Below are 12,283 nucleotides of genomic sequence, written 5' to 3'. Positions count from 1 at the left end.
CACTTCATTTTTAGCATTGTATTTGTATATTTGGAAATGTTTATATTAACAAAGGCAAATTATAAAGTTTTATTAAGGCTGATGAAAAATAAATAACAAAAAAATACTCAGCCTAATGCTTTTTAACACAAGATGCAACAACAACAATGCCATCAAGCCAGAAATGCCGAATGTAAGCCAGATTTGGCCCAGACTCTGTTGGTATCTGGGATGCAGGTCAAACTCCACACAGAATGACCTCCTGGTTCAGCCAGGACTCCAACGGGGACATTTTTGCTGTGCTTTCCTCGAGAATTTCATTCCATATCAGATGCAGTACATGCTTTGATTGTACTGTGGTGTCGATTCTGAGGAACTGACTTTAATCTTAGTTTGTCAGTTATACTGTATTGGTTTTCCTTCTCATATTTATGTGTGTTGTTTTGCACAGTTTTCATTTTGCACTGATTTAGTTGTATGCAAATTATTTGGGAATGTGAAATATCACACATAAATGTGAAATTCACATATATCAATAACATTTCCAGAAAGAGACCATTTTAGTGCATGTGACTCCACATTAAATTCCCCAAATAAAGCAAATTAAAAACTATTTAAGTGATATACAGAGCTCCAGTACACGTTTACATATCTCATGGTCATGTCTTCTACCCCCTGTACATCTCCTAAATACTGCTTCTGTCATTTTTCTAAATACCACTTTAATGTAGCATACAAAGCACCAGGGTACACATATACGGTACATGTTGGACTTTTTCCCAAAGTCCTCCCCAAGTTCAATGATCGGCCAGGAGTCGAGTTATCAATTAAAAGTATAAATTTATTAAAAGTAACAGCGAGTAAAAAAGGTTTCTGAGCTCAGGATTCAGAACAACCAATATAAGCATCAGGGCAGTCCTGAATGCCTCACAACTTTTTACATCAATGTTTATATTCTTGTTTTTCCATCTCCTCCCCACACCACAGTTCCTCCGATCTGGGTGTACCTCATCATCAGTCTCCAGGCAGTATTTCTATGAACATAGGTTAACCACACACACACAAAGAAAGTACAGCTCTGGTATTTTTCCATATCATAAGACATATCCTTCTACAGCTTTGTTTTATTTTTAACCTCAGTTTCACTTGAAGCTATGTGGTTCTCAGAAATTCTCTACCCCCACATTGGCGTGCGTATTTTGCATATCACACCCCGCCCCGCTGCGCGGGTATAAAGCAGAAGCGATCGCCACGCACTGTTGTCAATCACATCGGAGCCGAATCGAGGCTCGAACTGCAGTGATGGTACAGCAACTGTGGCGACGGGACATACGTCTCCGTTCCCTCCTTCAGGGAACAAGGGTTACCATACGTTTGTTCCTATCTTTGGTTATTGTTATTTTATATGTTCATTTGAGTTAAATATGATGAGTGAAAACTGGGTTTGATGGAAATAGTAAGTTTAAGGTTTGGGTATGTGTAAATCTGTGGAGGGTATGATGAGTGAGAATGGGTTTAACAAGAAGGTTCCTGAGTAAAAATCAGGGAATAGTGATTAAAATGGATGTTACGAACGTGTTTGAGAAAGAAATTAAGGAGAGGTGTTCTAATAAAGATGGTACATGTATGTAGGCTGTAAACTGAAGAATGTTTTATTTTTATATCAGACCATTATTGTGGATCTGACCATTTTATTTATTTATTTATTTATTTTATTATTATCTTTACAACTCTTTTAACTATGCTTGTTTTTCATTTTTTATTCGTCCATATGGTATTCTTTTTTTCTCGTGCATTTCTTACCACTGTTTAAATTAATTTCTATGTAAAGCACTTTGAATTGCTATTGGGTATGAAATGTGCTATACAAATAAACTAGCCTTGCCTTGCCTTTCCTAAGCAAATGTAATCAATTCATAATGAACATTACACTCGATCATTAATACTTCATGGTGAAAAACACAATTAATACTGTATACTTAAAGGTCCCGTTCTTCGCGTGTTTTCGAAGCTTTGATTATGTTTACAGTGTGCAATATAACATGAGTTCATGTTTCGCGTGTAAAAACACAGTATTTTTCACACAATTGCCTTATCTGTACAGCGCTGTTTCCTCTGTCCTACAAACGGCCTGATGATTTCCTTGTTCTATGAAGTCCCTCCTTCAGAAACACGTAACGAGTTCTGATTGGGCCAGCGGTTCCCGTGTTGTGATTGGACAGCAGCTTAGCGCACTTTGCCCAGAAAGGTCCCGCCTCTTACCATAAGTGGGAGATGCAAGCGCTGAATGCGCGCTCTTCTCCACGTGGGAGAGCAACGAGACCACGCCCCCTATTCTGCGTGTTCTTGTGGGCGGAGCTTTAGTCAACAAACGGTTCTAGTGACGTCATCACAGCAGGAAGTGCAGCGGTGTAGTCCAAACCGGCCGCTCGCTGTAGACTTAGAAAGGGAACTTCTGTTAAATAAAATATCTCACTTGGCATTGAACTTTGAGCTTTATAATTTTACAGGTATTATTTATGCTCTAACAGCAACATTGCACACTAACTAAAGTTTGAAAGATGGAATCGCGAAGAACGGGACCTTTAATATTGTAGACTGTGAATCATAATATGCAACATGGTTAATACTTCAAATCATAATAAGCAACTTGCATGAAAATAATGAATATCCTTGAAATAAATGAAAATATCCTTCATACACATATACAGTTTATTTGTTTTATAATAAATTATAGCTGAGATAAGCATAAACTGAAAAGAAATGACTGGTTATCACTCAAAATATTGCAGATTTAGCCCAAATTAAGTTACTCGTGTCTTGCTTATTTGGGACCATATTTAATTTTGCTTATATATTGTTGGTAAACATAATCATATAAATAGAGAAAACTGTTTTATTAACCATATTTCTTAATAATAAGTTGGGTGACCAGATGAACAACGAACAATGACCAAAAATCCGTGAGTGTTTCTTTATATCATTCCTTTATCTCAATTGCACCACACAGTCTTGTATCCTGTCATATTTCATGTGAAAACACACCTGTTCTCAACAGTTTATACCCACTGCCTTAAATACATAAAATGAATTGCCTTAGCAATGTTGTTTAAAGGACATAAGCAAATTTCAAGATCGTCATTTGTCAGACAATACTGCTGTGAAAAGTCCAGATGCTGATTGTCATGTAAGATAAGATGGTGTTTAAAGGCCAGAGAGCTCTGATCCTGCCACACAACTAACTGATGCACGATGATTGTCACACTTCTTTATTTCGTCCTCTTCAGGTCTGCTGTGGTCGAGGGGGTGAGTACAGTTTATTTTGGGATGTTCGAAAGCAGAGGAGGTCATTGCTTTGACTCTAAACGAAAGCAGCTAAATGAAAAAGTATAGGTCTTAAAATGAGATTGGAATAGTTAACAAGTGGAGAAGATTATTCCAGTTTAGGAATAAACTAGAATAACTGAATTTCAATAACACCAAAAAATGGGGACACTTTGCAGGATTTAGTGTGGCAAGAATAATTGCATAGGACTACAACACAATTTTGTCCATCATATTGATGCAATCATGATACAGTGATTCTGAAATAATCTACTCTATTCATTGCCAGACAATTTGATTAACGATATAGCTTGATGTAGACCTATGTGTAACAGAAGAGGCACAAAAGTGTCCACAGTATTTGTATTTATTTAAGACATTGTGATGTCTTTTTTAAAAACTGACCACTGAGATGAACCTTGCAAAGTGAACAGTGCCTGAAAACATTCTCTTGACTTCTGGAAATTACAGAAATAAACAAATAATCTGGCACAGTGCCAGAAAACACAATTTCCCTTGAATACTAACATTCATTTCACAGCCACACAGTGTGCAAAATCCATGAAAAGCGCCTACTTCCCCCCCCATTCCAGATTAAATGATTAAATTCGGCATGTTAATGTCATGATATGACGTAGCATGTGGAGGCTTGTTTACGTTTTTAACCAATGATATATCCGATATATTTATTTGGCACTACTTCCAGACAATCATTTGTTTGAGTAGTTTAATCCAAATTTTCTGAAGAGACCCAATTGCTTTATATGATGAACAAATTAAATTTAGTTTTTTTTTTCATACTTCAACGCTTAGCACTTGGGGTGGGTCAGAGCTGGGATTATTTCGTCATCCCTGTGGTAGATCAGTAACGCTAAGGTCATGGGTTTGATGAATGTATGAACTAATAAGATGAATTCCTTGAATGCAATGTCAATCTCTCTCTGATGAACAGTGTCAAATGCATGAATGTAAACTGATGTCCTGATCTCTTCTGTAGGCACGGAGTCTCTGGACTGAGGACAGCGGGTCCGGAAACACCAATGGAGAATGCATATGTGAGGCTTTCCTGCCCAACAGCACATTTCCCATCGGAGAGCTCATTTTGCTGGAGAGCACAGCAGTTGAGATCAACCACAAACTGGAGATTGAGATTAGCAAGGTTTGTTACAATCTCCTGAACTCATGAGACTAAACTGAAGCAGGGCTGGACTGGTAATCTGGCATACCGGGCATTTTCCCAGTGAGCCGACGCACTTTGGTGGACGATACAACGTCATTTATTTATTTATATTTATTTGCCACTGACTGGCCCATCATGCAGGGACAGTGGCGCATTGGTTTGTCTTCTTCTGAATAGACAGGCCAAAGCGAGAGAGACCTCCCCTCCATTTTAGGTGCTTTTATTATTTTATTTTATTCTAGCACATTGCGCATGAAACTGCAAAAAAACGAAAATCCGCACAGCGCTGCCGCTGACGAACCTACGTTTCTGCTGCTCTATTAAGAAGAAGGGCACTTTGACTCCGAATTTAGTTTTATACAATCGTGTGATATGGGAATATTAGTTTCTGTGGTGAATCAGCTGTAAACAGGCGCGACCATGTTCAAATACATGACGAGGTACCGTGGAAAACTGCAATACACACAACTACATTTGTCACTTTAGCACAACCACAATTTACCTCTACTTACAGTAAATAAATAAGGTGTTTTTTTATTTAAAAATGTTGCTATTATTTTTCTGTAGGCCTATTTAACTGTTTTCATATTTTCTACATGTTTACAATATTTGTTTTATTAAAAATTCAATAGTTTATTATATACTGTATGGTTTATATAATTTAGAAACTACCCTGAGCATGGTTTTACCTGATCTTACAGTTAAACGAAACTGGCCTACAGTTAAAATGTCATTAGAATTCAACAAACAGCTTTAAAGCTTGGATCCCATGCGTATTCACGTTTTAATAGATCTAATGAAATTTAACTAAATGTTATTTCAATAAAAAAACCTCATGAAAGATAGATACCAGTGGCTTACATTAATTAGGTGTTAACTCTTGAAAAATATTGTTTTTAAAGGGGTAGTTCAACCCAAAAATGTGACCATTTACTCACCCTAATGTCATTCTAAACCTGAATGAATTTATTTCTGTGTAACATAAAAAACAGACTCAAATGATTTTCTTTTTTTGTTCATACAATATTTAATGGTAGCCTAGCTGCCTGTGGTTGCCAACATTCTTCAAAATATCTTCCTTTTGTGCTTCACGGAAGAGAGAAAGTCATACAGTTTTGGAAAGACATGAGGGTGAGTAAATGATGACAGAATTTAATAGCAGTAAATCTACAGCATCCTTGCTCAAAATCAGCGCTTTACTGTCAAGTGCATTTCTGTGTGACAAAAGTACAATATTAAGTTTGTTATCTGCATTTGCAGTAAATTTGCTAATATCCATCATTATTTGCCCCTGTATTAGTTTTATTTATTTAGTCCAATTTAAGAAGTGTCATATTTAACGGTTCTTTATCGGTTCTTGCACAGGTGGAGACTTACGAGGTTAAACTAAACATCTATATAGCAAAGATAACCAACCTGACAGTGCTGATCAAGCTGATGGAGGATGATCCCGACTCCTACAGTGAGCTCCACTTGGAGGAGGTGAAAATCAAGATCAAGCAAGTGGAGGCTCTAATTGTGGAGCTGCAGGCGTCTATACAAACCACCTCTACTGTGCTGATAACCATACGAGAACAGGTGACACTTTCTCTGATCAATCATAAACAGTACTTCAAAAAATGGTTGGGTTTACATAGCAAACCTACAACTTTTGTTCAAGCTTGAGTTTGTTTCTATTCAAAATCCCTTTGTTACAAGACCAAATTTTTCAACTGTAACTTCAGGCTACATCAACAAACTAATCTTGGTGCTAATATGGTAAAGCTGGTTCAACAGCTACACTAGCACCGAACCAACACTAACCAGTCAAAACCAGTCTGGCATGATAATTCATGCTGGTCCTTCCTTTAACCTTGGAGCACTTGCAAATTTCCAGGCGAGGCTTTGTTGGTAAGTTTCTAGTTTTCAAGCGGTGGCTCAGTGGATAGTACTGTCACCTTACAGCAAGAAGAGAGGCCTTTCTGTTCCTGGATCCTGGAACAACATTCAAAACAATCATATTTAAGGGACAAATTTACAGTTTATGTCAAGTTTAGGCTTTCAACCAGGGTTAGGTTACATTTTTCCACATTTTGTTATGTTACAGCCTTATTCCAAAATGGATTGAAATAATATTTTCCTTCAAAATTCAATACTTTGTTGAAGCACCTTTAGCACTGTGGTGTGCCATGCAGCTGGCACTCGTGAACATTAATCACCGGCCCGCTCTCGCGGTCCCTCGCCCCGCTGCTTGCCACACCACAAGCACCAATTTGGCACCAATGCTCTGGAGCAGGTTTTCATCAAGGATGTCTCTGTACATTGCTGCATTCATCTTTCCCTCTATCCTGACTAGTCTCCAAGTTTCAGACGCTGATAAACACCCCCACAGCATGATGCTGCCACCACCATGCTTCACTGTAGGGATGTGATTGGCCAGGTGATGAGCGGTGCCTGGTTTCCTCCAGACATGACGCTTGCCATTCAGGCCAAAGAGTTCAATCTTTGTTTCATCAGACCAGAGAATTTTGTTTCTCATGGTCTGATAGTCCTTCAGGTGCATTTTGGCAAACTCCAGGGGGGCTGTTGTGTGCCTTTTACTGAGGAGTAGCTTCAACCTGGCCACTCTCCCACACAGGCCTGATTGGTGGAGAGCTGCAGAGAGAGTTGTTCTTCTGGAAGGTTCTCCTCTCTCCACAGAGAAACGCTGGATCTCTTATATAGACAGGTGTATGCCTTTCCAAATCATGTCCAATCAACTGAATTTACCACAGGTGGACTCCAGTCAAGCTGTAGAAACATCTCAAGGATGATCAGTAGAAGCAGCAAAGCTCTATTTTAAGTGCCATGACAAAGGCTGTGAATACTTATGTACATGTTTTTTTCAATTTTTAAAAAAAAGATTTGCAAAGATTTCAAAAAACCTTCTTTCACATTGTAATCATTGGGTATTGTTTATAGAATTTTTAGGAAAATAATGAATTGAATCCATTTTGGAATAAGGCTGTAACATAAAGTGAAAAAAGTGAAGCACTGTGAATACTTTCCGGATGCACTGTAAATTATTCTCACGCAATATTCTCATCAGTGCTCTATCACCAGTAGACTAGTGAAATACATAATACATATCCATATTTTCATGTGATTTGACAGTTTATTTGATTAAATATCAAGATTTCAGTGAGCGAGAGATGCTTTGAAAAAAACTCTGGGGTTTCAGCCAAGACTAAACTGAACGCTTCTGATGATTAAAGGTGCACTATGCAACTTTCCGTCCACTGGAGGGCGCCTATTCAAAACAAATGTGTAGTTGGATGACGCAAAGTTTGAGCGCAGCATCTTGGGACATGTGGTCTTCACCTCACGGCCGGTGGTAAATAGGACTCGGGTTGAAATCATGTTCATGTATGCAGTTATTAACGTTACTGTAGTGAAGCAGAGCAGGACCGAGTGTTGAGGAGCTGAGCACGGCTGCTGGAGCGATTGGTTTTTAACGTTACTGTAGTAAAGCAGAGCAGGAGCGAGTGTTGAGGAGCTGAGCACGGCTGCTGGAGCGATTGGTTATTAACGTTACTGTAGTGAAGCAGAGCAGGACCGAGTGTTGAGGAGCTGAGCACGCCTGCTGGAGTGATTGGTTTTTAACGTTACTGTAGTAAAGCAGAGCAGGACCGAGTGTTGAGGAGCTGAGCACGCCTGCTGGAGTGATTGGTTATTAACGTTACTGTAGAGAAGCAGAGCAGGAGCGAGTGTTGAGGAGCTGAGCATGGCCGCTGGAGTGATTGGTTATTAATGTTACTGTAGTGAAGCAGAGCAGGAGCGAGTGTTGTGGAGCTGAGCACGGCCGCTGGAGCGATTGGTTATTAACGTTACTGTAGTGAAGCAGAGCAGGAGCGAGTGTTGAGGAGCTGAGCACGACTGCTGGAGCGATTGGTTATTAATGTTACTGTAGAGAAGCAGAGCAGGACCGAGTGTTGAGGAGCTGAGCACGGCCGCTGGAGCGATTGGTTATTAACGTTACTGTAGTGAAGCAGAGCAGGAGCGAGTGTTGAGGAGCTGAGCACGACTGCTGGAGCGATTGGTTATTAACGTTACTGTAGAGAAGCAGAGCAGGAGCGAGTGTTGAGGAGCTGAGCACGCCTGCTGGAGCGATTGGTTATTAACGTTACTGTAGAGAAGCAGAGCAGGAGCGAGTGTTGAGGAGCTGAGCACGCCTGCTGGAGCGATTGGTTATTAACGTTACTGTAGTAAAGCAGAGCAGGACCGAGTGTTGAGGAGCTGAGCACGGCTGCTGGAGCGATTGGTTATTAACATTACTGTAGAGAAGCAGAGCAGGAGCGAGTGTTGAGGAGCTGAGCTTGGCCGCTGGAGTGATTGGTTATTAATGTTACTGTAGAGAAGCAGAGCAGGACCGAGTGTTGAGGAGCTGAGCACGGCCGCTGGAGCGATTGGTTATTAATGTTACTGTAGAGAAGCAGAGCAGGACCGAGTGTTGAGGAGCTGAGCACGGCCGCTGGAGCGATTGGTTATTAACGTTACTGTAGAGAAGCAGAGCAGGAACGAGTGTTGTGGAGCTGAGCACGGCCACTGGAGTGATTGGTTATTAACGTTACTGTAGTGAAGCAGAGCAGGACCGAGTGTTGAGGAGCTGAGCACGGCCGCTGGAGCGATTGGTTATTAACGTTACTGTAGTGAAGCAGAGCAGGACAGAGTGTTGAGGAGCTGAGCACGGCTGCTGGAGTGATTGGTTATTAACGTTACTGTAGTGAAGCAGAGCAGGAGCGAGTGTTGAGGAGCTGAGCACGGCCGCTGGAGCGATTGGTTATTAACGTTACTGTAGTAAAGCAGAGCAGGAGCGAGTGTTGTGGAGCTGAGCATGGCCGCTGGAGCGATTGGTTATTAACGTTACTGTAGTGAAGCAGAGCAGGAGCGAGTGTTGAGGAGCTGAGCACGGCCTCTGGAGCGATTGGTTATTAACGTTACTGTAGTGAAGCAGAGCAGGAGCGAGTGTTGTGGAGCTGAGCATGGCCGCTGGAGCGATTGGTTATTAACGTTACTGTAGTGAAGCAGAGCAGGACCGAGTGTTGAGGAGCTGAGCACGGCCGCTGGAGCGATTGGTTATTAACGTTACTGTAGTGAAGCAGAGCAGGACCGAGTGTTGTGGAGCTGAGCACGGCTGCTGGAGCGATTGTTAAAGAAATACCCGCCTCGCGAAAACCAGGACTTTTATTATGACGGGACAGGACACATTCGCCGGGCGCCTGCACTGATCCACTCTCCCGGTTATAATTATGAGGTAATGGAGCTCTGTTTATCATATTAGATACATTTAAGTGTGTTTAAAATGATGTTATGACGTTACTCCGTGCATTCACTTGTTCACACTGCTAAGAGTAAAGCACTCCTGCCAAATAAAAACCGAAACCGAGGGTAACGCAGATATGATGCAATTGACAGGCAACTTCCTCAAACACTAAGCTGAAATGTCCCGGGCCTTAGTTAAAATAGCAATTTTCTCACAATTTACAAATAGTTGGAAACATTTGGGATATTGTAGGTACTAACAAAATATATAACACCGGCCTAGTGGTTTTTGGATATTTTACTGCAAAAATACTACATAGTGCACCTTTAAACGTTGCAGTCATAAGCTTATCAGATTTGCATGTGATTGGTTAAAATGGGAAACTCGATTACAACACATTCCTTGAAAAACATACAATAAAATTCAACACGAGGTTAGAAGTGGCTAGAATATCAGATTGGCGGGTGTCATTGTCAAGCCCTGATTGTATGTATGTTATCTCTATGGACTATTCAGGGTGATTTCTGCCTTTGGCTTGAGATTAACTGTTTTTTTTTTTTTTTTAACAAAATTTCATTTTTTTATAAAAAAACAGATCAGTGTTGTAATTTCTATGCTGACTCAACTGGAGATCACCTACGACAAGAACCTGGTCCTTGTGACACGTCGAGAATATTTAATTCTTCAGCAGAAACTAGAGGCGTGTGAGATCCGCCATAATGAGATCTTTAACCCCAACATTGGTAAGTCTGTGTAAACACACTGAATGTGTAAATGTCTTGAATTATCTATGTTTAAAATACTAGCTTACCTTGTTTATCAGGAATCTGCAATCACCGTGGAATTAGAAGAATCAGCAAACCCATCATCAGCCAGCTCAACGCAGACCTGAATGGAGGTTTCAAGTATGGAGGATGGGGTAAAGACTCCAAGCCCTTGCCCGGCTCGGAGAACATGCATTGGTACTACGGCTATTCGGACACTCTGGTCACTAAAATCACACTGTACAGCGACTACTACAAACTGATCATGAGACAGGCCGCTAAGACACATCAGCTGTACGTCAAATATCAGTATGATTGGCAAGGCACTGGAAACAACTACATTGTGCGAGAAAACACCCTGTACTATCAGTTCAGAAGCACTTTTGGTATGGCCAAGTTCAACATGACCAGTCTAACCGCTCTGTATAAGGAGATTCCCAAGGCCAGCGCCAGATTCTCATACCATTACTCGGCCAACCAGAACCTGGACTTCGCAGCCGATGAGTCCGGCCTGTGGGTAACTTACGCCACGGAGGAATCGAAGGGTAAACTGGTATTAGGGAAGATCAATGAGAATACATTTGTGGTAGAGGAGGTTTGGCAGACTAGTGTTTTTAAACCATCTGTAGGAAACTCTTTTATGGTGTGTGGGGTTCTGTATGCCACAAGGTCAGTCGACTCTAAAACTGAAGAGATCTTTTACACCTTTGACACTCGCACAGAACAGGAAAGCTATATTAGTGTTCCCTTTGAGAAGTTCCAGGACTCCTATGTTTACCTGGACTACAACCCCACCGATCAGAAACTTTACATGTACAACAATGGTTATTATGTTAACTATCATGTTTGGTTCAACTATGAGGGCTCTAGTGATAAACTCTTGAACGGCAACTGACCTGTTAATATTTTATTCAGCTGTAAAACACAGAACAGCAATGAATGTGCTGTATTTCTCTTTGTGTAATAAATTCTTATGAGCAAAATGATTTATGAGATTCCTGCTTATGCTAATCAATAACTGTGCTTAATTTCTGAATCTTCTTCAATGTGTAACCCCTCCTGTTCGAATCTGCCAGCCCAAAGTGGGACTCAAACCCAGCATGAGAGTAGGACGCTCTTACAATGAGGCTAAAGGATTCCACCTCTTGCGTTAGTCACTAGAGCATCTCTTGAGATCAGAGGAGTGAGGTTTACTCCAAAAGCAACTACAAGCTGTAGCCTAATCTACCATTATGCCATGGTCTGTCTGAATAATTGATTCTGATTGGCTGAAAGGTGTTCAATAACTTTGTGTAATGCACAGGTAGTTCCAATTTGAATCACCATTCGAAATGAATACACTTGTTTTCATTGAAATGCACACACATAGGCCTAAGTCACTCACAAACAGAGCAGAAATTGCATTGTGCACACACTACCATTCAGGAGCACAGAATGTATTAAACGCCACCCTACTACTTTAGTCATAAAATATCTTCACTACTGGATTACTATATTATATTTCTCAGTAATAATGGGGTTACATCGCTATTTTTAAGTAAAAAACACAATCTTTGCACAATAGTCTCTCTCTCTCTCTCTCTCTCTCTCTCTCTCTCTCTCGATAATTAATTCAAATAAATACTATAAATAAACTATTCGGAGCATCCACAGAAAAACACGATATATTCCCCATGCATTTTAACCAATAAAAATAAAAGATTGCAGTTTTCAGATATTTGACTTTCCTATAATTGTATAGTTAATTTGAAGCTG

General features: G+C 40.4%; 1 protein-coding gene across 1 annotated transcript; it reads left to right on the top strand.

Moving 5' to 3' along the window:
• The first annotated feature begins 3,231 nt into the window (after positions 1 to 3,231).
• Positions 3,232 to 11,512, top strand: olfm4.1 (olfactomedin 4, tandem duplicate 1). Its single transcript, XM_067454747.1, has 5 exons — positions 3,232 to 3,285; positions 4,301 to 4,462; positions 5,849 to 6,061; positions 10,360 to 10,507; positions 10,588 to 11,512. The coding sequence occupies exons 1-5, from the start codon at positions 3,232 to 3,234 to the stop codon at positions 11,421 to 11,423; spliced, it is 1,413 nt and encodes a 470-aa protein (XP_067310848.1). The 3' UTR covers positions 11,424 to 11,512.
• Positions 11,513 to 12,283: the final 771 nt, after the last annotated feature.

Source organism: Pseudorasbora parva, chromosome 10 (genome assembly GCF_024679245.1).
Source record: "Pseudorasbora parva isolate DD20220531a chromosome 10, ASM2467924v1, whole genome shotgun sequence".
NCBI classification, from domain to species: Eukaryota; Metazoa; Chordata; class Actinopteri; order Cypriniformes; family Gobionidae; genus Pseudorasbora; species Pseudorasbora parva.
Note: the sequence above shows the minus strand (reverse complement) of the source record. Positions and strands in the feature narration are given on the sequence as shown.

Coding starts and splice junctions, on each gene's coding strand:
- olfm4.1 (XM_067454747.1), top strand. CDS start 3,232: ATGATTGTCACACTTCTTTATTTCGTCCTCTTCAGGTCTGCTGTGGTC. Junction 3,286..4,300: donor GGTCTGCTGTGGTCGAGGGG/GTGAGTACAGTT, acceptor TCTCTTCTGTAG/GCACGGAGTCTCTGGACTGA. Junction 10,508..10,587: donor GATCTTTAACCCCAACATTG/GTAAGTCTGTGT, acceptor CTTGTTTATCAG/GAATCTGCAATCACCGTGGA.